Genomic DNA, 27,417 nt, shown 5'->3' with positions numbered 1-27,417 from the left:
TCCACAGCATCATCCAAAAAAGATTTACAATGAATCCTGGGGACTGGAGCATTCCAAACACTGGAGAGGCACGCTGCATTGTGGGGAGGCTAAATCCTCTGGCTTCACTGGGGCCCACATGAAAAGTCCTTCAAAACAACCCTCTTCCCTGTGCACAGCCCTATACTTGCTCCTCTAGCAGGGTTTCCTTCAGAAAGACACACACACACACACACACACACACACACACACTAACACACACAGTAGATCACTTCATTTGTTTTAACCACATGGGAGGCAACAGAGCCACCATTTCAGATCTTCTCAGAGACACTGTTGACTGTAGTCTTGGTGATATCTGATGCATTTTGACTCTCTTCTAACAAGTCCCTGACTTTTTATTTAACCCCATCAACCACAGAAATCTTCAACCATAAAAATGAGCTAAATGAAATAAGCCAGGCAGTGAAAGACAAATACCATATGATCTCACCTAAGTGGAACCTAATCAACAAAACAAACAAGCAAGCAGAGCAGAACCAGTGAGACAGGGAAATAAAGAACAAACTGACAGGGAGGGGAATAACAGGGGGAAGAAGGGAAAGGGTCAGGTCAGGGAATATGTATAAACGACCCACGGACAGAGATAATGGTGTGGAGGGAGTATTGAATGTGAAAGGTGAGGGGTGGCAGGTGGGGAGGGGGAAGGTAGTGTGGGGAAAATGGGGACAACTGCAACTGAACAGCAATAAAAAATAAGCTAGTATTTTGATTTTTTAAAAGACTCTTTTATTATTATTTATTTATCTTTAGAGGGGAAGGGAAGGAGAGAGGGAGAGAAATATCAATGTATGTTTGCCTCTCATGCATCCCCTTCCAGGAAGTGGCCTGCAACCCAGACATATGCCCTGACTGGGAATTGAACCACAATCCTCTGGTTCACAGGCCCACACTCAATCCACTGAGCTACACCAGCCAGGGCTCCATGTTTATTACACATAACACCATATTATATAGTGTGTAACCTCTAGTATATAGAATACATATAATGTTAAATACTATATAAATTAAGTGAAAGTTCCATTATCTGTCAGTTGTATTATATTGTCATCATATTTGGTGGGAATATTTAAGATGGCCCAAGTACACAAAGGCTATGCAGCATATGAAAAAAATAGATTTTCCAGAAGGGTTGAAGTTGAGGTTCACCACAAAGTCCTTTAGACTGGTGCTAGGAAGACACGATGCATGCAGCATGGCATCGTGAACACAGAAGTATCTGTTTCACACCTGAGCCCTGAAAGAAGACATGGGGACAGACACTTCAAGATGCAGGTGACCATTCTCCATCAGGTTACTGGTCTTTTTGCAGGCAGCTATATGTGCCAAGTTCCATGGGGAGTATAGCAAGAATCCAGTTATTTAATGAAGGCAAATTATTTCCCCGGTAACATACACACACAATGAGCTGGCATCTATCAGCTGATTACTATGTGGTAAGTACTTTATATATACCACCTCATTTAATTCTCACAACAACCCTGTCAGGTCAAGACTAGTGAGGCTCAGAGAGATTCTGCGACTTGCCAAAGGTCACACAGCATGTACACGAATGGCTTGGGGTTGGACCCAAAGACCATGAGTTTAACTAACCTATTTTTCTGTCCTTCCTTGGATGGCTATGCTGTAGATTGCAACTTCCACGTGAATCAAGGTTGAAGAAAAGTGGAGGCAACAAAGAGCTTAACCCCCAAACACATTCAATCTAGTTTTCTATTACTTTTGTTTTTGCTCTGTGGATCTGAAATTCTGTTCTCTCTGGTCACACAGATACACAACGTGACACATACATAACCTTCCTTCTATCTGGATTTTGCCAACTTAACGTCACTGTACTACTTGCTTCGATTGGTGATTCTCTTCCTCAGTACCCAAAGTCTACTAAGTCTACTAAAAGTACTGAGGGACAGCTCAGCTCTTCCTTGGAAAAATCCAATTGCTAATTATAGAACTATTTGTCACTACGCTGCCTCCTTCAGTAGCATGGCCTCCCTTTCGTTCTTTCAGGGCTTATTTGTAGAAGAAGCTGACTTGGCTATGAATTCTTACAAAGGTTTATGAAGCCACTCAGGACAATTTGTGCATAGGCAATGTGATGACAACAGATACATAATTTATTTCCTGGAGTGAGTTATGAAAGTTAATCGATGAGAAGTGGAAGTCTTGTAAATTATCTATCGAAGCGCAGCCTGTGAAATGTTCTACTTCTTCAGGGCTGGTTTTAGTTGAGATCTCAGACTGCACTATTTATCAGTCCACATGTAAGATAATGGGATTCTCAAGCGGATGGTGGCGGGCCTTGCTATTAAGAAAGAGACAGTAAAAATAAAAATGAAACATATTTTGCTACCATAGCACATTCTGCTCCTGTGATTGCCAGGCAAAAATAAATAAATAAATATGCTCAAAAGTTGCTAAGGAAATCTCTCCATGAATTGAACAGAAGGCTTAGAGGAGAGCAAGAACCTTACTGGGGGAGAAGTGACTTGGTCAGGCACTCCTGAACTCATCTTACCATTTTGAGATGGTTAAAGCATCACTTTTCCATGGGATTTATCTCTACTGGCCTGTTCTCCTCTAAGGCATCCTGGCCAGGGCGATAAGAGGGACATTAGCAACCCCTGTACTGTGTAAAAGTCCTGTGTAAGAGATAGAACATGGCTTAGAAATAGGCTGCCAAGCTTGGTTCAGAATCCAGGAACATGGGTCAAAGACACCACCAATGTGTATTTTGGAGTTAAAATAAGGTGGAGCATTGTGAAAAGAGAGGGTAGTTGGTGGTTTCCTCCTTCAATCAGTGACAATCAGGAGATCTGTAGGTGAAACGAGAGTGAGAAAAACCAGTTCCATCTGTAAACACCTCTGACCCACTATCACTCTATTCTCTATGTATTAGGCTCAATCCATGATGCTAACTCATTGGAAATTGTTTTTTTAAATCAGCAGTTCCTATATTTAAAATATGGTTTGGAATAAAAACTGGGAGTATAATGACAATAAGCATAAGTATTTTTACTCACTGGGCTGATATTAGCCAAAGGGATACACCCATTCCTCCTGCCTGCTCCACTCAGGGCGATTTCAAAGCAATGTCTATGCCTGTAGACTCTAATACTTGTTCTCCTAAATGCTGATGCCAGATCATCGGGTACAGGTTTTCCTCCCCCATCCCCCTTATACTGCTGTTAGAAGTGAGGTCATTTACTTGGATATAAGATGTTCCAAGGCAAGCCTCTGGACATCTAAACCCCCCAAAAATTCCTGCTGGTATGAAATAGTTGTGCATGTAAGTGCCCTTGGCACTGATGTAGAGAAGGGAAACTAGAGTCTTGGGGAGTTAGTCCCAATGTTCTTCTGCATCATCCTTGCCAGTGGTTCTTGCTGCTTTGAGTATGAGCTTTGATTCAGATACTGCAGACAGAAGACTATGCATAATTCTAAGTCTACTAAAGCTGGCTCCAATCCCTTTCCTCCATCACTCAAGAAGGCACTGCAAACACATTTGCCATCTGCCCTGTCGTAGGACAACCTTTAAGTCTTTTCTAATGTATTTTACATGTGTATTATTTGAAAACTAAAGCATTTATAAACTTCAGAATTTTAAGTGTTATTAACTTAGAACTCTCAGAATAAACCAGATTGTGCTGTTGCCTTGTTTAGAACTTTCCAGTGTCTTCTTACCACAACTTTCTAAAACTCTAAACTTATCACCATGCTATGCAGGACTCTGCCTCATTTTGGCCTCTGCCCACGTCTCTAACATCAGTTATTACCATTCTTTCCCTTTATCACAGAGCTCCAACCATAATGGCTTCCTCTGAACACTCTGTAATTGTTGGACCCTCTGGTGAGATGTCCCTTCTTGAATTCATTGTCATTTCTCAGAAAACTTTTCTTGACTGTTTGTGATAAACCCTTACACCCATGGCACTGAGTCATGGAGCATACCCCTCATTTCAATGTCTTCTTTCTTCTCTCCATAAAGAGCATATATTTCTTTGCATCCTGCTCATCAGAACCTAAGTCCTATAAGAATAGGGGCCTTGGCTCTGTTAGGTGCTATATTTTCCATCCCTAATACTGTGCCTGACATTGAATCAATGTCCAATAGCTACTGGATGAATAAGTCACTGGACAAACACATTACACAATATTATAGATTATAATGCATCACTCAATGCATTGGAGCACCAGGCCTAAGACACAACAATGGACCTTGTTTCTTTACCTTTTAAACAAAAGAGACACATTGTATGTGCCATATTTACCCAAGTAAACACCCTTCCCACTGAAAAAAAATATGCTTTTTGGCCTTGACCTCATTTTGCCTCCAGCAGATTGCCTTTGGCTGTCAGCAGCTAAAAGCCTGAGTGAAGCAGGTGGAGGAAAGAGTATATGACCCTGAAGGTTGAAAGGTAAAAAAAAAAAAAAATCACCCAACAGATTGGCAAAATTTGAAAGATTGATGAGGTTCACTTTTGGCATGGATGTGAAGAAACTGATTTCTCACACCTTCTCTGAGGGAGTAAGAATTGGCAAAGCCATTTTTTGGAGGGCATTTGGTAATATCTATCAGAATGTAAAACATACATATTCTAGGAGCCAGCAAACTGAATTCTGAGATTTTACCCTCAAAATATATTAGACATCTTCACAGACACAAGTTGCAAAGGCATTCATGTAGCAGCATTGCTGTAAGAAGAAAAGAAAGCTGAAAGCTACCTAAATGGGTATGAAAGAGATAATGAACAAATAAATTTCACTATGACCATATAAGGAATTTTGTGCAGCCTGTCAAGAATAATGAGGTACACCTATATGCACTGACATGGAAGATGGACAAAACATGTTAAATGAATAAAGCAAGTTGCAGAACAATGAGGGTGATGAGATCCCATTTACCTAAACATGTGCCTTGTGTCCACATACACATGCCTACACATGTAACTACATGTAGCAGGTATGGGAAGATTTCAGACTAATGTACACTCCTTTTTGTTGGCATGCCATATGCCTGTGTGGGGAGATAGGAGCAGAAGGAGGATGTGATAAGCAGGCTCACAAGTTTTACTCTGCTTTCTTATTTATTTCTTGAAAGTATTTTAGGGAAAACATAGCCATTACATTATAACTTTAAAACTAAAGGGAAGAGGGCTGAGAGGTCTTGAAAGAATCCTATCTGGGACCAGAGAGGGAATTTTTGCCTATTTCAGAAGCTCCAAGATGTAGAAGATTGAGAGTAAAAAGATGGAATAGACAAAGTCAGTTGACTCAGATTCAAATCCCAGGCTTCTCCATTCACTGGTTTTGTGAACTTGATTAGCTGACCTAATATCTCTGGTGCTCACTTTTTTTCATCTCTACAGCAGAGATAATTACCATACATGCCTGTTAGATTTTTTGTAAGGATTACCTGATATGATGCATGTTAAATGTTTGGCACACCACCTGGCACAAAGCAAATGTAAATACTAACTATTAATTTGACTACACTATTTGTCAGGTTTCAGCATTCATATTTGCTTAAATGAGGGGAAAAGAAAAGAGAAAGAAAGAGACCACAGCATAGCAATATGATTAATCCACTCACGTAGAATAGTGCTGTCCCATAGAACTTTAACCAATGAAAAAATGGTCTGTATTGTCCACTGTCATAAAAACAAAGCACATGGCTATTGAGCAATGTAAATGTCAACAGTGTAACTTTAAATTTAAACAGGTACATGTGGCCAGTGGCTCCCCTATGGTATAGCACGCTTCTAGAGAAGATTATTTTCCCCAGGTTAAAATATCCTCATTTCTGTGCTGATGGTCATCAGCATCAAAGATTAGCATGAGTAAGTTGTAGTACTTAAAGTGATATGAAATCCTAAGCATTTCATGGTTCTAGAAAGTTTTAGGAAGCAGTTCCTTTTTCAAGACTCATTTTGTCTTTCTGATTATTGAAGGAGAGTCTCAGCTGGTACTATCGGCTGCCTCGAGCACCGTCTTTAGAACTTTCAAATCTCTCCCTTCTTCTGAGAGGGTACAGGCCTGGGACATAGCAAACACCTTTAGCAAACACAAGGAATGGAGAATTTAAAAACACTGCTTTGTTTTCAGTGCATTTCTTAGTAAGATATACTATAAATTTACTCTTTTAAAATGTGCAATTCAGTGTTTTAAAATATACCCACAAAGCTTTGTAATTACCACCACCATCTAATTCCAGAATATTTTCATCACCCAAAAAAGAAACCCCATACCCGCTAGCAGTCAATCCTCACTCCTCCTCCCCAGCCCTCGGCAATCAGTCATCTACACTCTGTCCCTATAGATTGGCTTACTCTAGACATTTCATATAAATTGAATCATGTAATATATGGTCTTTTGTGTCTGGCTTCTCTTATTTAGCATAATATTTTCAAAGTTCATCCCTGTTGTAGCAAGTATTAGTACTCTGTTCTATTTTATGGCTGAATAATTCCCCAGCATATGATATAGTGTGCTTTTTATCCACTTATTAGCAGATGGACATTTAGGTTGTTTCTATTATTTGACTGTTATGAATAATGTTGCTTTGAACATCTATGCATAACTTTTGGTGTGGGCATATGTTATTTTCAATTCTCTGGGGTATATACATACAGAGAAATTGCTAGGTCATATGGTAACTCAACATGTAATTTTTTGAGAAACTACTAAATTATTTTCCATAGTAGCTGCAAAAGTTACATTCCTATCAGCAATGTATTTTCCCATGTGCTATTATCTATCTTTTTATCAGAGCCATTTTAGTTGGTGTGATCAATGTATTTTTAGTGATACCATTTCATCATATCTTGTAATGGTACATGTCCAGTTGAAGCAGAGATGAAAAGTTTCCCTTTGTGAATTAATTTGCACTAGTTATAGAAACTAAATCAATTTAAATAATTTTAAATAAAAACATATAGTCTACAGGTGCTACAAAGCATTTGAGTGTCTAAAATTTAGGAAAATATGGTCAAAGCCATGCTTTGGGCTTCCCTTGTAGGGTCCAGGCATAGAGAACTAAAACCTGAAGTCATATGCAAAAGTGGTGTGTGTGCATCATCTTCACGTCCATGTTTGAAAACTTCTGCTCTGTGTACACAAATGAAGGACAGAAACTAGGAGATGTGGTCACTGATACACAGACAACCAGGGGCAGATCTAGAGTAAGAGTGCATGCGGTCTTCCAAACTCCTACACCAGTGTCTGTCCAGAATTGCATGGAAGATTTAGAAGTTTTGTTCAGCCAGTTTGTGCAGAGGAGGCCACCATCAATCTCTTCCTGGAGAATGGCCACAACTTCTGCCTTTCTTTATCAATCTATTCCCATCTTACTCCTCTTTGGGATCTGGGTACAAAGGGCACTGAAAGAACAGGGCTGACCAAACAGCAGAGAGGGGATCCTGAAGCAAAAATTTGGTGGCAGATAGATTGCTATGAATTCTACTACTCCCTAGCTGATGTCCACATGTGAAAAGGAAGAACTGGATGTCCCAGGATGGTACATCTCTGCATCCAGGGTGGGGTGATGCAACTTCTGAGAACTGGATAAGCAAACTTAACTTCCCTTTTATTTGGTTGTCTGGACCAGAGTAGAGGAGAAGGCCAGTTTTTTCTGCCTTGTTTTGGGACGAGTGCCAAGAGTTGGGTTACACTATACTGCCATGTCCAGTTGACCTCTTCTGAAAGGCTACAAGAGTTTCTCCACCCAGAAGCCACAAAGCCATGGCAGTTTCTAGAGCAGAGATTCTTAAGTATGTTTCTGCTGTGAGGTTGTTTGATAATCAACTGGAAGTGAAAAACCCTTCTGCTGCAAGACCAAATACTCGCCGTTTGACACATACATTGAGGGAAAATTCTCGGCCACCTCAGTTAAGAACCCACACCCACAGATCACTCTGCAGGAGCCCCCCTTTTCTTCTCAACTCTGGAGAGTGGGCTCAAAGTCACTGGTGAGGGTTACAATGGGCTTTTCCTGTGCTTGGAAACTCCTGGGCAGCGAATCAGAAAAGACAGCTGCTGACAGCTGAAAATTTCCTGCCTGGACCTCAAGATCGAGTGACAGAATGTGCGTTTCCATGGCACTCCCAGAAACAGGTGGCTCCCAAACTCAGGAAAAGCACATTCCCCTGCTCCACAGTAAATCAGCTGTTCTCCATGGACATGTGTTCTTCAGGCATAAAAGAATGGAGTATCAGGTATCTCCAAGATGAACTCAGAAAGCTCAGAAAAGTGGAGGAGTGATCAATGGAAGGAGGCTTTCAAGACACTGTGAGATGGTAGCTCAGTGACAGAGTAGTAATGTGATCACTCTCACTATCACTAACTCTTTCTTCCTTCCTACACTATTTTCTTCCTAGCACTTATTGCAACTGTAATCAATTAATGCATGGGTTGCTTGTAGTGGTTTCATTCTTTGTTTTGACTCTTTGCCCCACAAGATCATAAACTCCACTAAGAAAGGGATCATATCTGACTTCTTGAGCATTGTTCTGCTAATGTCGAGCACTGTTTCTTATATGCAGCAGGTGCTCGATAAAAGTCTTATAAAATTATAGAAGGAATAAATTAACGAGTCAGGCATAATGATCTTTTCTGCTACTCTTTGACATGCAAACATTTCCTTCTATTTTGTGCATGAGTAAACTGAGGCTCAGAGGGGTAATTTATTCAAGATCAAGGTTGCAAGGCTGGTTCTGGAACTCAGGTCTGTCTTCTAAGTTGTTCCTGTTCTCACAGATTATAAAAGTGAGACATCTAGCCCCCAAAGGCCCACCCTACTTCTGCTAAAATAAAATAAAGGGATAATCAGCCAGCCCTAAGACAGAACTGTCCTGTGATGAAAAATCCAGTCTATGAGCACATGGCTCACCAGATGTTGCTCACAGCCTTGGTACTGCAAGACTTAATAAAACACCTAAGACTGATCCCCAAAGCTTCCAAAGGTTTGCCAGTAGCCATTGGATGCATTTTTGGATCATTAACAATTAAACACACATGTTGCACTCCTCCTGAAGCAACGCAAGTTACCAGATCCTCAGACAGACACAGTTCTATAATTCCCATCCCCCCATCTCTCTGTCCATAAACATTTGATTTTGTGTTCTACCCTGGCTCCCAGAAACTGGCCCTCCTTTCCGGGAAAAGTGGTCTAGCCAATGAAAATCAAAGGAATGGCAGCATGAAGAATATACATTCATTTGCCAACCGTGGCATCTTGGTGATAACAACCACTCATTCCTCTGTATTCCTCTTATCTGAATACACCCTAATTGCCCTCCTTGTTACTTATTTTGTCCCACTAAAGCCGTTTGTCCACCCCTCATCTAGCTTCCAGAGGAATCTTCCCATAATGTTAAATCAAACCATGGTGCTTCCCTGTGGGGAATACTCCAGCAGTTTTCTATCTCTCTTAGACCAAAAACTACACTTCCTGCAATGTCCTAAAAGACTGAATGTGATCCGGTTGCTAAACATACATCTGACTTTAATGCCTAACTCCTCATCCCTCATCCACAATATCCCAGTCAGACTGACCAACCTTGTTAGTCCCAAAAGGAGTCCAACTCATTCTACCTTAGAACTTTTGCATGTGCCCTTTGCTGGCATTCTCTTCATTACACAGCTGGCTTCTATTGTAAATCAGGTCTGAATTCAAATTCCACACATTCCCTCCTTCCACTATCCAAAATAACCCTCTTAGTTGGTCATAATCATATAACTTGTTTTATATTTTTTAAAGCAGTTAAAGTCATTGAATGTTATCCTGCTTATTGACTGCATTTCCTATTAAATCTAAGTGGTCTTTCTCAGCCCTGAAGCTCCACTGTCTAGCATACACTGAAAAGTCAATAAATATTTAATAAATTAATGAATACATATGGAAATCAAACTACAGCCATCTGAATTTCCAAAACAACCCGTCCCTGGCCTCTGAAATGCACACGACATCTCATCACCCTCATTTTGATTTTGAGGTTTGGACTGGAAGAGAAGAACATTGACTGGTAAGCTACTGATTGATCAAAAGTCTTTTGAATTTTCTGTGCACATTCCACCAAGGGCCACCTGCCTCACTTCATCCTAATGCCACTGGAAAACCCATTCCATGCCTCCTTTCTCCAACCTATAAAGGGAAGATGTTATACTTTTAGGATTTAAGGGAATTAGGAGAAGGATTTAGTTTTTTAAGAGAGAAGGTGAAGTCATTTAAATTGAAAACTGATCTTGAGCCTTAGACATGCATTTCATTTGCAAGAGAAATACTCAGGCAGGGGTGATGAAAGCTGACAAGTCAAGTCTGTTCTGCCTCCCAGATTTTGCTGCTTACTAAAGGCCCACAAGAGGTCTTGTTCTCTTGAGCATCTTGGCTTTATAACCCAAGTTGTAGTCCTGAAATGAGCATGGACTTTGGATAGGTCTCTAAGATATAATTCTGTGTCCCAAAAATTACACGGGCACTCCCTGAGTTTTTCTTTTCTCAAAGGGAAGCCGATCTTTCAGTGCCCTGGTTCACAGACCTTAGGGGGAAAGTGGGGAGCAGAACCACCCACCTGGTGGGTTGGAATCAGCCAAACTCTTCCTCTTTCTTATGTGGTTCTCTAATCCCCGAAATTATTTGGTGGGTTCCTTGCCTTTACCCCAATCCTCCGTTTCCCATGTGACTTAAATACTATAATTTCCCAATGATCCAATGATTACTTAGAAGTGTAGCTACTACCTTAGCAAGGCTGATTGAAGGGGAACAAACATAGGTCATGAGTCTGTTTTAAGATACCGCCTTAGTGTTTGTGTACCTAAACAAAAGAATATTCATAAGTCTTAAATAATCATTAATTCTATTTTTAAGGCTTTTATTGGAAAATGTTGGCTGCAAGTGATATAAATTTTATGCATAGGATGATAGTACAAGAACTTTTTTGAGTTCTTGTAAGCAAATACAGCAAAAAAATTAGTGATACATATAGTGGTTTGAAAGTGGTTATTTCAGGTGGTAGATTATGATTTCTGTGTGTATGTGGGGTATATGTGTGTGCCTGATTATATTTGTTTGTGCTTTTTCTTATTGCCCCAACTAATTTAGCATTCATCCTGAATTAATTTTATAATTAGATAAATAGGTGAGACTTATTTTTAATGAATTTCTGTTGGAAAGTGGCCTGAGAAGGAGACTATAAGCTTAAATCAAAGACCAAACAAATTGGCTGCTTGCTGAGATTGGCACCAAGGTGAGACATCCTTCCTGCAGGCAGAGAGCTGTGTGTGAAATGTGCTGGCTGGACTGGACCTCAGCCACAGGTGAGGTCCACCAAGATTATCAATAAAGCCTGCAAGACACATCTGTTGGAAAGACTTCTGGCTCCTGTCAATCCTCACCCAACACTCTCTCTCCAGGACTGGTTAGCAATATTCCAAATGGGCTCCAAGTCCATGGGAGTCTGAAATACAGTTCTGATTCAAAGCCTGAGAGATACCCCAGGCAAGATCCATCAGATCCTTTCCTGGGAATCTGGAGCTTGAATGGAGACACATAGAGAAGCTGGTGGTCTTTGTAGCCGAGGCATCGCAGATCCAATCTTGGTACTATTAACACTTTGAACCAGATAATTCTGATTGTCCCATGCATTGTAGATTGCCAGTAGCAACCCCCTTCCAATTATGACAACTAAAAATGTCTGTAGACATGGCCAAAATGTCCCTAGAGGGCAAAATCACCCTGGTTGAGAACCACTCACCTGGAGAGAATGTCTATAAATTCTGCCTGCCAAGGTCTCTAGGCCTGCCCTACCTCCTGAACTTCCTTTGGCTTATTTTTTTCCTCTTTTGAATCTTAGAGTTTCTGTGCATGCAATTGTTTATGAATTAAAACTCAAAGAAAAAGTAAAAATTTAAACAATTTCCCTTCTTATTTCTGTTAAGCTAGGCAGGATTTGGTTCTATTTCTTCAACCAAAGGGATCTTAACAAAAACATCCACACTGAAGTATCATCTTCAGTTTCTTTTTCTTTTTCTTCTTTGTTTTTTGACTGTCACCATCACCACCAGGCCCCTGAGCATTAGTATTCCTGCTTATCTTTGTTTTCTTGACATTCAAAATGGTGGAAGTCATCTGCCCTCTTTTAATCCCCAATAAGCCAAACCATCTTCAGTTCCACTTATTTCTGATGTCTGAGCACATCTGAGCACCTCTGAACGCAAAGGCACAAATGAATAAAGCAGGCACACCTGGGCCATAGAATGGCCACTAGAATAACACCCAGATATGTCAGCAACAAGGCCCCTACAAAATAAACCAGGATGGCAGGGTTACATGCACCTAACAGGGTGGGCAGGGGGCTTTGTTACATTAGTGAGTGGGCAATCAGAACCCATGCCCATAGACATGGATAACAGGGTGGGGACTGACTATGGAAGTTGTGAGGGAGCTTTGCCCACAGAGCCCCCCAGTCCGCCACGAATGAGAACAAGTCTACCAAGACATGATCTGCTTGGGAAGGAAAGGTGGCCAATCTCTCAAAGGAGAAGGACCCAGAGCCTTTCCCTCATGGGCTTTTATTGGGTTCATTTTGCACAGGAATACTGGTAAAGCCTATTAACAGTGGTTAGGCAGTAAGGATCAAACAATAGATAACATACAAAGAATTATAAGGGTTTATTCTGAGTCAGGGTCTATTAGGTAAGGGGCCACAAAACTTTGGGAAACAAACCCATTTCCTGCTCCGACCCTTATTATTTAATTGAGAGCATTCTAAACAAAGCAGGTTTCACAGGATTTTATGTATTCTTTCCTAGGCCCAATCACCCTGGGAACCCACCCTTTCCAGCATGGGGCTGTGCTGTCCTCTGTCATAGTTTCAGGCTTAAGTCAGGCAAGAAAAGTAAGGCAGCCAAGAGATTAGGAGACTTCTTGCAGACAGAATGAGGACTCATGCTATGTCAAAGATGAAGGGCAAGGGTCTATCACCCACGTTTGTTATAGCCCCCCAAGTCCTTCCCTGGGGCCTCCCCATGATTGTGCCTGTCTTAGGTCATTCCCCTCTTGGGGAATCTTACTTGTCATTGGCTAACCGATCAAGCATTAGGGGCCAGTTATGGATGAAGTAACAGGAGCAGAAGCAGCGCTCCTGCCAGGGAGATAAGCTTTGTCTCCTTAGTAGCTTATGGTTCAAAGGTTGCTCCTTCAGCCTTAGCCATGGAGGTGTTAGTTTCTGAAACCAGGCAGGAATGCTCCCAACAGGAAGTGGGGATTAGGCTAGCTGGAGGAGGGCAAAGTGAGAATAACGGGAACAACTGTAAAACATAAAAATTTTACATAGCTATATTAGAACAAAAAGAAGCCATGCCAGCATGTAAGGAAGCGGGGAGGCCAGGAAGCGCAGGTGTCACACACACACATGCCCTGTCCAACTCTGGAGGAAACCGCCAAGTGTTCCTTATTGAGACCTTGACTCTGTGGAACCAAACACCAGAGAAATACACATCCAGACAGCATTTCACACAAAACTCCACAACCATTTGGATAGATAAGAATCCCATATGCTCTTCATTACCCATAGCAATGGAAGGCTTTTTATGCATCCTCAGGCGACCCCATCATCATGCAGCAAGTGGGATCACTGGTCTCTTATGGCACAGACAGGGACAGGACTCGGCAGCTGATGACTGGCATTCTGTATGATGGGTGAATGAGTCCAACATCTGCTCAGGCCCTGCACAAATCTTAGGCCCTCTGGCAGGCAGTACCAAGTCCCTCAGCTAAATCACAATGGGAGCCACCTGCCAAAACACCAGGTGTGAAACAAGCACTAGCTCATTAGAGTCTATAAGCCCCCACCCAAGTTCCTGGAAAAAGCTTTGGGCAAATACAGGGCTGCCCACACAGTCAGTCTCTATCAGGCCTGAGGGGCCTGCCTTATTAAGATGGCCATTGGACAGTCCATGTCAGTTTCACATAGTCTGTCAAAACCTCAGACAGCAGGCACCTGTGTGTTTATACCTCTCGACAGAACAAACACAGAGCTGTTGAAGGGAGAAATAACACACCACCATAGTAACAGTAGAAGGCATCACTTGCAAGCTGTCTGCAGCCCCTGGAGTAACTGACATATTTGACAGAGAATGTGTGTTGGTAATGTTGCTTGATTTGTGTTTAAAGAGAAAACAAAAGTGCATTTCCAGGAGGTTTAGATGTCAATAGCCAAAAAGAAGCTCTTGTAAACAAAGCCACATGGACCATGTCCCAGCAGTCACCCTCTCACTCTTTGTCCTGCCCCACCTCCAGTTGCAATCTCCCCCCCCCCGCCCAGGAACCAGGCTCCAGGGGGAGCAAGACCTCCCAGAAGAGAGCTGCAAGGTAGAAAGCTGATCAGAAATGGCAAGAGGCATGAAGCTGGGTTGTTAGCTTTCTGCTCAGAAGAGGTTGTATGGGTAAGAGTCAAGGATGCCCACCCCAGAGAACAGGGAGATGGCACCAACGCCATACAGAACCCCACAGTCCCCACAAGCATGGGCTCTAGAGCCTGAACACCTGGTTAGGACCACAGGTCTGCTATTTCTTAGCCTTGAGAGTTAGGGCAGGTATGTTACTTTGCTTCCTTGTAAAATAAGTCTGCCTAGAATGGTTTGGGTAGTAGAAATATTCTATGGAAAGTACCCAATGGAGTGACTAGCAACAGTAGCAATAGAAATAATAATAATACACTATTATCACATAGTTAAATAATTATATAATCATATGGTTATTATATAACTATTCTTACATAGTATTATACTATCATATATTATGTAAATAACAATACTGTCATGATATAATAATAGTAAAATGTATTATGTGATACATATTATAACATATAATGCATTAATTATTATATTATATATAATGTTAGGCATAACTGTTGCATAATGATACATAATATGTATTATTATTAAATGATATAAAATAGAATTGTTTTATTTTATGTATCATTATAGAATCAATAATATAGTATGTAATATATAATTATATATAATATGTATCCTTCTATAATGCATATTATGATGCATACATAATACATAATACATGATAATAATAATGTGATCCTTATTATATTATTATTTCTATCCTTTGTTTAGCCTCTACTACATACCAAGTGCCAACATAAGTGTCTTACGAGTGTTAACCCCTCTGATCCTCAAAAGCGACTCTGTATTGTCCCCATCCAAAGGAGGAGAACACTAGAGCATGGACTTAGCTACTTCTAATACGTCCATTTTGCAGGTAAGGAACCTGCAGCACAGAATGGTTTAGGAATTTCCCCAAGGAGACAAAGCTGAGATTTTCACCTTGCAGTCTCACCCAAGAGCTCGCATTCTTGGAAAATATTCAATGTTGGCTCCATATGTCACAAACACTCCATACTGCCTCTATTATTTGTTTGGTTTTAATGTCAGCTGTGTTGGTGTTGCAGTGTGCTTAGAAATAAACTTGTTAATATGTTTACTTTGTAGTTTCCATGTGCCAGGCACTGTGCTATGGACTTTATATGCTTTGATTCCTTTAACTACCAGCTAACAAGGTGAATGCTGTCCAGAGAGGGCAAGAATTATGCCCAAGGCTACAGAGGTGGAGCCAGGAGATGAACCCAGTAGTGTGCTCCAGAACCCACTCCCCTACACCATTCTGTTCACCTGCTTTTTTCATTTCTAAAATATAACACTTCAATTATATACTGGAGGTGAAATGCCTTGCACAGAGCCTGGTACAGAGTAAATGTCTGAAAAGAAGCAGCTGTTCTTGTTTTTATTATAACTAAATGCAAAAGGCCCAGTAGGTATTTTCTCCTAAGAAAATGATGGACGTATGAATTTATGAGACCGTCTGTTTAGAGGGCATCTCCTTCATCCCTTTTAAACGTCAACAAAGTCCCTGCACTATTGGTCAACACCAGTTTCCACACCCACTTGCTCATCAGAAACCTGGGATTGCCAGTGAAGCATGCAGTGCGCTGGGCCCTGCTCCCTGCAGTTTTGATGTAGGTGATCTGGGGCTCAAGATGGACACCTGCATTGTTAGCGAATTTGCCTGCATTCTGATCAGTAGCAGGACTGGTAAACTCAATGCAGGAGGCTCTGGAGTCAACTCTGGGATCTGTGTGTTTTCCTAAAGGTTCTCCACAAGCTGCCCAGTGCCAGTCGGCAGTCTTGTGCTCACACAGCCTCGACAGATGGAAGCTATTCTTCTTATTATTTAACATTTATTAAGCTCTCACAGTGTCCCAGGAGCTGCATGGAACAGAGGTGTGGGTGGTCCCAAAGAGTCTGTCCCCAGAAGGCTGTGGCCACATGGAGGGGAGGAGATGGGTGCCTTTTTCCCTCATCAAAGCCCATCCTCCCCCATTCTATCCAGCTCTAGTTCCAGCCCCAGATATTCTGATGAAGCACGTGGACAAAGATTTGGGTAAGGATTTCACAGGACTGAGACCTGTACATCCTCCTTCGTGCTTATCTAGCATTTCCAGCTCCCCAGGCTACAGACTTAAGAAGTGGGAGAAATGTGGGTTTCACACCACCCAAGGGCAGGTGCTAAGAATGTCAAACCCCATCCTTCTCTCTTCCACCACATTTTCTGGTTGCACCCTATTCTGTCCAGCTGCACTAAACATATGTATCTAGTGATTAGTAGCAATCTCCATCGAGAGTGGGAACAGAGCTGCAAACATGCCCATCCACCCCCAGACCTTGAGCATCTTCATATGGAAATGAAAGTGAAGCAATTCAGAATATCACGGGAAAACCATGCCAACAGCAAAGTTGGCCACCCATTACGGAGTTCCCACCGTGAGCAGGTGCTGCTTTCAGTGCTTCACAAACATCATCTCATCAAATCCCTTTTGGGAGTGAGAGTGATTGTCCCTGCTGTCAAGTCGGTATAAGAGGGATGGTCACACCGAATGGAATCTCAGAGAGATGATGCCCCATTTCACACAGGGGTCAAGATGATGACTCATATTGACCTTGCCTTTAAGTCATGCTCCCTGAATAATGTCATGACTATACTACAAAGGCCTTGCATGTGCTCATGTTTGAGTTCTGTTATTCCTGACATAGACTTTGGGAGGCAGAACATATGGGATATCACTCCCATGTTATAGATTAGAAATCAGGGGCTCAGAGAGGTCAAGCAACTTTTGAAAAGTCATCAAGGGGGAGTCACATCCAGACTCAGGTTTCCCTGGTCTAAATCCTATGCACTAAATTATCTGGTCTAAATCCTTAACTGTGCTGCCTCATGAAATAAGAAGAAATGCCTTTTTGGAGAGTAGTTTCTGAGAACACTGGAATGCACATGCTGACTGCCTCTCCAGTCTCCAAACCCTCTCTATTTCCAGGAGCCAATGAGGATTAGAGAGTGGAACAAAAGGTGACAGGCGGGGGAGGACACCTTAGTCCGTAGCAGCAATGTGCTGGACTCAACTGCCTTACTCTGAGCCAGATGCGGGGAAGGGCAGGGCAGAGCCTGCCACCACCACAGGGGACAGAGCTCTTGCTGTGATTCTTCCCCTGTCCCAAAATAAAACAAAGCAGAAACACCCTTTGTCCCTTGGAAAATGCCCAGAAACTCTATCATTTGGGAAAGCTGGACACCCTGTCTACAGGAGGCCATCTTCCTGGGATTGTAGCAAAATTGTCTTGGTTAAGATCTCCTATTGGGTGAGATGTGTGGGGCTGAGGTTCTACAGATTTTTACCCTCAGTAGTTGTGCTTAACTTCTGATTCTGCTGCCAAAGTCTGACTATCTAACCCTGGAACAGAGAGACCGGGTCTAGGCATCTCAGTGTCATCAGAGTTTAGAAGAGAACTCAGCGTGGAACCCATGATCAATAAATAATTATTTTGCTGAATAAATTAATTTCACAATTTCCTTGCCTCCTACTTTTATAAGCCTGAAGAATTAGAATCTGTGCAACACAAAAAAACAAAAACAAAAAAAAAACAAAACAAAACAAAAAAAGAACAACCAAACAAACAAACAAAACAATGGTCCTAGTTGCCCAGAGGAAAACCCCTTTGGAGTATTGAGTTCAATGTTTCTGGCCATCTCTTTGGGTTCAGCAGTTAATCAAGTGGCTGGATGCTTACATACTGGTGGGACACATATGTGATGGGTCTATCTTTAGACAGGAAAGAAACATAAATAGGGCTGAGTATCTCCATAATAAATCAACTGGGGGAAGCATTTACCCAAAACAACCTTTAAAAGATAGGGAGGGGGCTCTGCTTGAGCACTAGAGGCTCAGATTGCTGAACACTAAAGCAGCAAAGAGGAGTGTGAAATCCACAAGTCTCTCCAGCCCAGCTTGGCCCATGCCAACATATTATAAAAAGCATACTTGCTGATATAGCCTGCCATTAAAATGGTCAAAATGACAGATGGCAGCTCCAGAAACACATCCTTTTTATAGGACTGATATTCATCAGAAGAGACTGACAGTATCCCTTTAATTTTTTAATTAAAAGAAATGCATTTCTATAAAACAGAACAGACTTTATTTATATATTTAGTCATGCAGGTATTGCCAATAGAAGGAAAAGTGATATGGTTGCATGATCTGAAAAAAACATTCTAGCCTCAATTACTGGATGTCCTCAGAATGTCTGTACTTCCTTCCCTAGATCACAGTGTTCTCACTTGTAAATCAGTGGAAATGTTCCACACATAACCTGGTGGGAGACCCAAATGTGATAGATTTAGGTGGGAAGATGCTGAGTACAACTGCCACATCTGCCTCTGATACCTCTGATCACGAGTAGTGATGTAAGATATACTAAATGACGGTCAATTGCCTGGTGATTATGACCACTGACAAAAAGCCATCAGGATAAGTAAGATCAGAAACCTACTGCTTTCTTCCTTGGGGAGGGTATGTACAGAATTTGGGGAAGTAAAAACATGTATGGATGTTTATAATAGTTTCAGCTGTTATTGTTGATAATGAGAACCTAGTTTCTACCTGTCCAGCATCCTTTAATTTTAAATAGGACTCATTTTTTTTTCTCCACTCACAGCCCATAAAGCTCAGTTAGGGCTGACCCTACCTTCCAGCTCTATTGTGGGCAGTCAGAGTCAAGGTGATTAGTTTGGAGATGGGTATGGCTGTCAAGATGGGCCAGGGGGACTGCTTTCTGGAATTTTGCAGAAGCAGTTGGGAAAGAGACTTGATAAGATGGCAATGGATGTAAGCCTGGAATGGCAGGGGACATCTGTGACACCACTCGGACATGGTATACTTATAAACAAAGATCAAGTATGGACAGCCACTTCAGGGTTAGGTTGTTGGAACTTCAGAATTAAACTGTGCCTAAAACTGGACATTTTCTTTTTCCCCTCTAAGCAATATGAATTAGACTTTTGTCACTTACAGACAAAAGAACCCTAAATAAACACTTATTTTCTCTCACTTTCTCTCCAATGACTTATTCATATCATTCATATGGTATGAATGAATGTCATTCATATATATATATATATATATATGCCAGACCTTTTCTATACAGCAGGATATAAGATACATGTTGGTACTGCTTCATGAGCCTCTCCTAGGTCACAGCCTAGCACAAAGAAGGTGCTTAATAAATAATTGCCGAGTGAAGAGATGAATCATATTTAAAGCTCACAACCACTTTGCAAGACAGGTATTCCTGCTTTCATTTGGTTGCTGTGAAAACAGCCTTGGAGAGGTTAATTGACAAGCCCAAGGCCACACGCTTAGTACATGCCAGAGCCAATATATCAACCGGGACCTATTTGACTCCAAATTCTCTTTGGAGAATTTGCCACCTCCCTGACTCTTTAATTTAGTCCGCTGTTGACACGGTGTCTTTGGCAGTACAGAAAAGTCACTTAGTGACTAAGATGGAGCTGCCTCAGAGTAAATGACACCACCAGTGTTTGCAGTGGGTGTACATTCTATTTCTTTCCCAATCAGCAGACCTTCAGAACACAGAGATAACACTGCAGGGCAGCAACACCGACATCTGAAAAGGGCTCCCCCAGCCACAGAGCCAAACAAGTTTATTTCTTGTAAGTTTTCCAGGAAGTGTATCCAAATGACCAGCAAGTTCCCTGTATGTTTCCCCATCTTTCTGTAGGGTGGTTACTCTCAGTCCATCGTTGAAACCGGCACTTGTCTAACTCCCGGCACAGCCACACATGTGTAGGCAGATCTTCCATGACATACATGGCCAGATTCAAGGATGCTGAGCTCTGCTTCACAACCCAGGTGGCGGGGTTTGTTTATACCACTGCTGTCCACGTCCACACCAGAGAGGAACTAATCAACATTTCCCTGCCAGAGAGCTTACTGTCTCAGAGGGAAAGGATGGCAAATGGTGTCAGGACTCAGATCTAGGGAATTTCATATTCACTACGGAGCCCGTTCCTATGTGGGGCACACAGAGATTCAGCTCCCGTTCCAGGATTCCTTCCTTTTGCCCTGTGTCTTTCGACTTTTGAGACCTATGTTTCAACAACGTCGACTCCTACAGTGCCAATGGGTTGGGGAAGATACCGAAGGTCTATGTTCCTGTGTCAGCCCAGCACCATGAGTTCACCCAAATTCTCTGCTCTGGCAGGGAGGGCTTTCTCCGTTGCTTGCCTAGTGAATGTCTGAGGTTGTTCTACAGCCTAACTCAAATGCCGCCTTTCCCTTTGAGCCCCTCCCCCGATACCCTAAGAGACACCCACCTACTCCCTGACCTGTTTTCACCCTGCACTGCTGTAGGTGCACTTCATCAATGGGTTGGTGACCCAGAGGGAGGGCTCTGCTCCAACAGAGTCGGTCTGAACCTCAGCTCTGTCACTGACATTCCTTGTGACTTTGGGTGAGTTCCCTTTGTCCAAGTGTCAGGTTTAGTTTCCCCACATACAAAAGGGATGTCATACTGTAGGGCTGTGATTCCTTATCTGGGACCCTTGGGCTTGTGTTTTGCAATTCAAAATTTTTAAAAATTTTGTTCTTCATATAGGTATGTCAGTGGAAACACTGATTATGTAACACCCTTAGCAGGGTCTGGGACAACACCTTGAAATCAAACACATTAATAATACTCCTGCAGCAAAATATAGAAAAATTCACACCAAGTGGGATAAAGAAAGTCTATAAGTAGCCACACATGATTTTAGTCCCCAAATTAGTTAGTTTGGGGGCCAAACCTCCCCCCAAAGCCCCTGATTTCCAGAGCTCTTTGAAAATTACAGATAAGGTGAACCAATAGTACCCAACTTTAGAGTTATTATGGGAATAAATCCATAGCACATGTTAAGTATTTAGCACAGGGCCTAGCACACAGCAAGTGTTCAATAACTGTTACTTCCCACGCTTCCCATGCTTTCACTATACAAATGCAGCATGGTGTTTATGTAGTGCTCTCTTCCACTAGGCTATGAACCCACAGGGCAGCAGCTGGGGCTGTCACTCTGCTTTCCTGAGCCCAGAACAGTGCCTGGTCAGATCCCGTGTGCAGCGAATGAAGAACGAAAGGAGCAAATGGTGGCAGGGTGGATGTGGCTCTGTTTACGCTGTCCTCCATCTGGGAGTATGTCTTCTGACTCCTGGTCTACAATACCTGAATGAGATGGGAATTGCCTGACCCAGTGTGAAGAATATTCTAGACATGGATGGTCAGAGGGCTTCTCTGTCAGACAGGTATCTGGAGTGAGGGGTGTAATCATGAACTTGGACCCCAGAGCCCACTGTTTATTTTACCCAAACACTAATCAAATGGATTAATCAGTGACAATGGCAGTGTTTTGATGATATCACTTGGCATTATGCAGGCATGGCCCATGGCTTGGGTAAGTCCTCTGGGTAGTCTGCCTCTGACAACTGACTTGTCAGACCCTCCTTTGTTCTCAGGTCAGACAAGTCATTGATCATTCGAGGTGCTACTGGAAATTTAGAAGTAAGTAAAGAGGTCCAGTAAGAACATACATAGGCTCTTCTTATCCAAAGACACCAATATTGAGGTCTTTGACAAGGCAAAAGGAGCAATGTTCAGACAACGCACTTGCTAATATTGCTCTTCTCCTCTTCTCTTCTGCTTATTACCATCCGTGAAAGAGTCCAAATAGGTTTAGCTCAACACACCATAGGCATTTTGGGGAAACACTATCTACTTTGATATACATTCAACAAGTTTAGACACTAGATGATGGATTCCAGGAATCCACTGTGGTAAAGATTCAATTTTTCCTAGGAGATGATGGCTGGGGTCAGTGGTGACTATTGCATCTACCCCTGGAATACAGGAGCAGGTGAGTGACTTCCTCAGATCTAAGTAGGGAACACCTCCATTTACTGTCTGTGCAGGATAAGGGGGTACTCTCCCAAAGCTTCTCACAATCTCTGGTATATTAATTATTTTTTCTCTAACTGAGGAGATAAAAACAGGACAGTGCTGATTTGAACTTTAAAAAGTGGCACTTGAAAGATTTATGAAAAGGAAGTCCGTCTGCTGTTGAGGTTGGAAAGGCTCTGCGGTAACGACCCTGCCAAGTGGCCGCTATGGCTGTTTGCACCTCTCTAGTCGAAGGGAGCGGGCTACCAATGACGGCGTGCCCTGTCTCTTTTGGATCATTTTAATGTCTTGATGATGACGTTGTGAAGTGTGGGTTGCTCCTTAATTATAGGAAAGGCCTTGCATCTTGAAAAGTTGAGAAGAAATCACAAAGTTAAGAAACTGGGAGGCGAGCTGATACAGTCTGCCGGAATGCTGGGCAGCGGCTACCAGAGCATGAGCGGAGAGGTGACTGCGTGTGAGTGTTACAATTGTTCTCTCTCTGAGTTGCATTTCTTCCCCTTGCACAGATTACTGCAATGGGGTGATATGGGTTTTGTGGTGCCAATGAGCAAATGCCAGAAATAAATCCAGTCTCTCCCTGTTCACAGCATTTCAGTGTGTCCTGTGGGGGTGGGGGAAGAAGGGGAGGAGGCCTGTCCCAGTGGCTGGTCCAGAGGCTCCCGCTCCTCAGCTTTCCCGACCCACTGCAGCTGGTAACCAAAGGTGTCGGTGGGTAAACAAACTATGAGCAGGCTGACTTGCAAGTAAAATCACTTGTTTCTTCCAAAAATAACTGGATATGTTTCTGAAACACTCTGCAAAGGAGGAAGAAATAGGGTCCCCCCAATTTCTCAGCTGGCCTGTGCATCTTTTCATCTATCACTGGGGTAATACGTCCAGAGTGGCATTTGGTAATGACAGCAACATTCCAGCAAATCGATAGTTATTTAATTCCCAACAAGCTCTCGAGTCCATTAAGCCTGATTACATTCACCCATTTCAGGGGGTGCCGTTATTTTTCCTACACCGGCACTTAATCTATAACAGGAACTTATGAGAACTTTCAAAAGCAATTTCAGCATCAATCAGCATAGAGTGAAGGGCACTATTTGCCTGTAATTATTTATCACACGGGGTAGCAGAGGGTCTGACAAAACTCCAGTGGCCGACCTTCACCCCAAGTTTCAGTGGAAGCAATGGCCATGCAATTTGCCATTCAGTCTGCTTCAGACTCCATGCAGACCACACAGGCCTGCCCACGCCAGGAAACAGAGAGCAGTGCCCACGTTGTTGCGGGCTGTTCCTTCTCTAGGAGGTCCATTTATTTCTCACATACAGTATGGAGCCTCCGATTCAGCAACAGCCACACATCTGAGATAATAAAATGTTTTGTTATTATTTAGAACCACCCGTGAACGTCTCAAATCACCAAGATTCTTACAGTTAAAAACAACACGCAGAAAAGAAGGAAAAAGGTGTTTGACCAGAACCCTCCCCAGAAATTTTAATTAATGAGCTAGGATACTGTAAAAAAATTAAATACCACAAGGCTGAAGGTAAAAGGATGTACTAAACACATTTAGTTTTCCTTACCTGTGGAAACAAGGCCCAGAATGTATTACAAAGAGATGCTTGTTCTAAAACAAGCAAACAAAAACAAAACAACAGTAGCCAGCTGGGTTTTCTATGATGTTTAGACCCTAGTAGATGTTAGCTTTCCATAGAGAACTTCAGGCATGCACTGGGAATCCACTGCTTGTTTAAAGAAACAAACTTGAGATAGGAGGGAAAAAAAGGTCACAAATATTTCATTCCTAGATGATTCTCCCTGCACAGAAATACTAGCATTAAAAGTGAAACCAGCATACACATTTCAATCCTCCCCTCTCTTGCCACCGCTAACACATAAAGAGCCGGTAAGGGTTTCCTAGAATAATCTCTGAACTTCATAAATTAACCATCAAGCACATGTTCTGTTTTGCTTCAGTGCCACCATTCAGCCCGGGGTGGGGGGGGCACCTTCTGTGAGCATGGACAACCCGAGGGAAGAAGAACACACGAATTAACGCATATTTTATGTTCTTTCTATTTTCAGATTGAAGCTCTTAACCAAGTCACCTCCTGATAAGTTACTCTGCCTCATGATCTACTCTGGGAGACTGAGTCCCTCAGAAAACTGAGAAGGAGAGCAAATCCTTTGCCCCATGGTCAACCTCCTGAAGCAAAGGCATGAATGTTAAACAGCAGCCAGATCAATACAAGCAAATATAGCTCAACTACACCATTTATTCAGCCATGAGAGATGTCAATAGCCAGATTAGGGTGATCCATCTTTTTGATTTCCTACTGTCTTCTCACTGACTACACGAGGGCTTTTTCCTGTATTAAAAGTGTTTGCTTTCTCAACCATAAAAATTCCAATTATTACTCTGAGCGCTCTGGAGTTAAGTTGCTTGCTGGCAGTGGCCTTGAATTACCTGGATCAGTCCGGGGAAGTAGGGGGCTGCTGGAACAATCATAGGCACTCCATAGGGATGCAGGAGGACTCCTTGAGAAGGCAACATGCTTTACGTGGAGGTATTATTCCCTCTGAAGCTCACCACATCAATGGAGAGTTAGGGGAAAATCTATAAAACCCAACTTCTTCCGAACTACAAAGCTGAGAGCCAAATCGCTTCTGTCAGGAGCCAAGTGCTCATCACCGCGGAGAGGGAAAAGAAAGAAAATCCGAATCAGCAACTCTCGATGTGAAAGTTTTCTTCCCAGACGACGAAGAGACACAGCAGCTGCAGGGTTGAAGCTACAAAAATGGAAGGTGCTATTTTGGGAATGGCTTGCCTAACATGACTAACCAAATACTCCATTAATTTAGTTCTCGGAGAGGCAGACAGAGAGACAAAGAGTTCGAGAGAAACATAGTCAGGCTATGAGATTTGGGCAATTCCTAATGAATCTCAGCTGAAAAGACAAGGGACACAGTCTACATGGGACTTTTAGTGAGAAAAAAACTGAAAAATGTAAATCGATGTAATTATCAGTTGCCACTTAAAACCTGAGTAGATTAACGTGTCCCTGCTTTGATACTAATAAAAAAACTAAGAAGATAGTCTAGGTTACTGTTTTATCTCTCTCCTTCTGGTTTTAATTTTAAAGAGACAATTTGGGCAAATAATATAATACTACTAGCCAATATTTGCAGTATGTGCCATGCACAGAGAATGAGCTTAATTATTTACATGCGTTATGTAATTTGATTCTCACAACTCCCCTAAGTGGGCACTATTATCATTTCCGGGTAACAAGTGGGAAATAGTCTCACGCTAGTTGAACAGTTTGTTCATGGTCATGTACTTGGAAGAGGCAGTGCCAGGTTACAATTTCTAACCAGGCCACCACATTCATTACAGTACTTCACTCTGTAATAGAACATCATGTGCTTTGTGTGCGTGTGTGTGTGTGTGTGTGTATTTAAAAAACACATTCTTTGTCTTTGAGCTTTCAATTGTTATATATGTATGTGCAGTATATTAATAAGAGATATCTCCCTGTCCTGAGAATTTAAAGGCATAGTTAATGTGTACCAAACTATTCACGAGAAATGCATTTGAGCCAATATTTGAAATATTTTTAGTGTGTGATGATACCTAATGATTGTTTAGGGTATTTTACATGGTACAGATAAATTCCTATGGGATTGCATGAATTGGAATTGTACTGTCTTGAGTGTCTGCATACCAGCTGTGTGATCTTCAACAAGTTACTTAGTGTCTCTGAACCTCAGTTTCTTCATTTGGAAAATTGAGATAGTAGACCCAAGCTTCTGTGGCACAAAAAGTCCTTGGTATCTGGGCATTTACAGTACAATAGGCTATTAGCCTTTCTGATCATATGTTTCCTGTTCTCCTGATGGTTGGTCTAATCACATCTGTGGCTTCAGAATGAAGGCACAGGTAACATTCACATTGTCACTCTTCTGTTCTTCATTCCAGGATAGCAAGCAGGTGTTTTTGGAGTTCCACAGTTTTGAGAACAATGATGTGAAACTGACAATGTGAGTTCACTGGACTTAAGCTCAAGGCCCAGGGATCACTGAAAATCGCCTTTAAATCGAACACCTCTCTCTGCCTGCCGTAATTCACCTCCCACCCTAAACAAAATGCAGGACACAGATTTTGTCCAAACTGGAAGAACTTCAGACATATTCAACGCAAAAACATATTCAACTATTGGCTTTTTCTAAATCCAAATGTCGATTGCTCCACTTTAAATAGCCAAGGTGTTTTTACACAACACTAATTTTAGTTGTTTGATTTAGCTGCATAATTGCATTTTTAGATAACAACAGTGGACAGTGTTTGGCAGGGAATTCAACGATTTCAGGCTGAATTCAGAATTCTGCCTGAAATAGTTGAATTCCGGCCATCTTAACATGGTTCCTCTGTAACGGATTCTCATGTGTCCAAGTGGTCACGTTGCTACAACCCGGAAAGCTCCAATGACAGCTGCGGGCTGACCCCTCTTACTTAACAGCCTGATACTGTTTCTAACTTTAGCTTTTGACTCTGACTTTCAACACTGCTCTTCTGAGAAGTTACCGGGAAGAACAGCGGCATTGCCATGAGACCACTTCCCAGGAGAGGAGAAAGCTATTTGTTACTTTGGTGAGGACTGGGTCAGATTGAATGATGTCTCTTTGATGTTGTAAAGTGGAAAGACCACTGGACCAGGAGTAGGAAACATAGTTCTGTCACAAAGGCCAAAAATTTACACAATTAGACTCTTGGTTTCCTGAATAAAGAATAGAGGTAAGAATATCCACTTACCCTTCACCAAGAATGGGCCAATGAACAAAATTGTGGGGATGTTTTGGAAACTATGGAGTTACACAAATTCAAAAGATTATTACCTTTATTACTCTATATTGCTTTTATTAAAGAACCTGATGATTTTAACCAGAGAGAAATGAGTAATACATATGGGACATATGTAGATGTATAGTAGATACACATTTTTTGCAGAGGATATTTTCTTATGTCTTTCTAAGAACTC

The 27,417-nt window shown here is 42.0% G+C and overlaps 1 protein-coding gene across 12 annotated transcripts in view; it reads right to left on the bottom strand.

The window, feature by feature from the left end:
* The window catches only part of RBFOX1 (RNA binding fox-1 homolog 1), a 1,495,983-nt gene that overhangs the window by 314,757 nt on the left and 1,153,809 nt on the right, over positions 1 to 27,417 (bottom strand). For 2 of the 12 annotated variants that reach the window (XM_037029880.1, XM_037029872.1), the window contains exon 1: positions 24,846 to 25,092. The exons of the other annotated variants lie outside the window; for them this stretch is intronic. In XM_037029880.1, coding sequence (XP_036885775.1) covers positions 24,846 to 24,932 — 87 coding nt within the window. In that variant the 5' untranslated portion in view covers positions 24,933 to 25,092. Of the gene's footprint in view, positions 1 to 24,845; positions 25,093 to 27,417 lie in introns of those variants that run through there. 12 annotated transcript variants of the gene reach the window in all.

The sequence above is a fragment of the Sturnira hondurensis genome, unplaced genomic scaffold (genome assembly GCF_014824575.4).
Source record: "Sturnira hondurensis isolate 20B ecotype Veracruz unplaced genomic scaffold, ASM1482457v3 Scaffold0020579, whole genome shotgun sequence".
NCBI classification, from domain to species: domain Eukaryota; kingdom Metazoa; phylum Chordata; class Mammalia; order Chiroptera; family Phyllostomidae; genus Sturnira; species Sturnira hondurensis.
The sequence above is the reverse complement of the archived record's forward strand: the minus strand, read 5'-3'. Positions and strand labels throughout refer to the sequence as shown.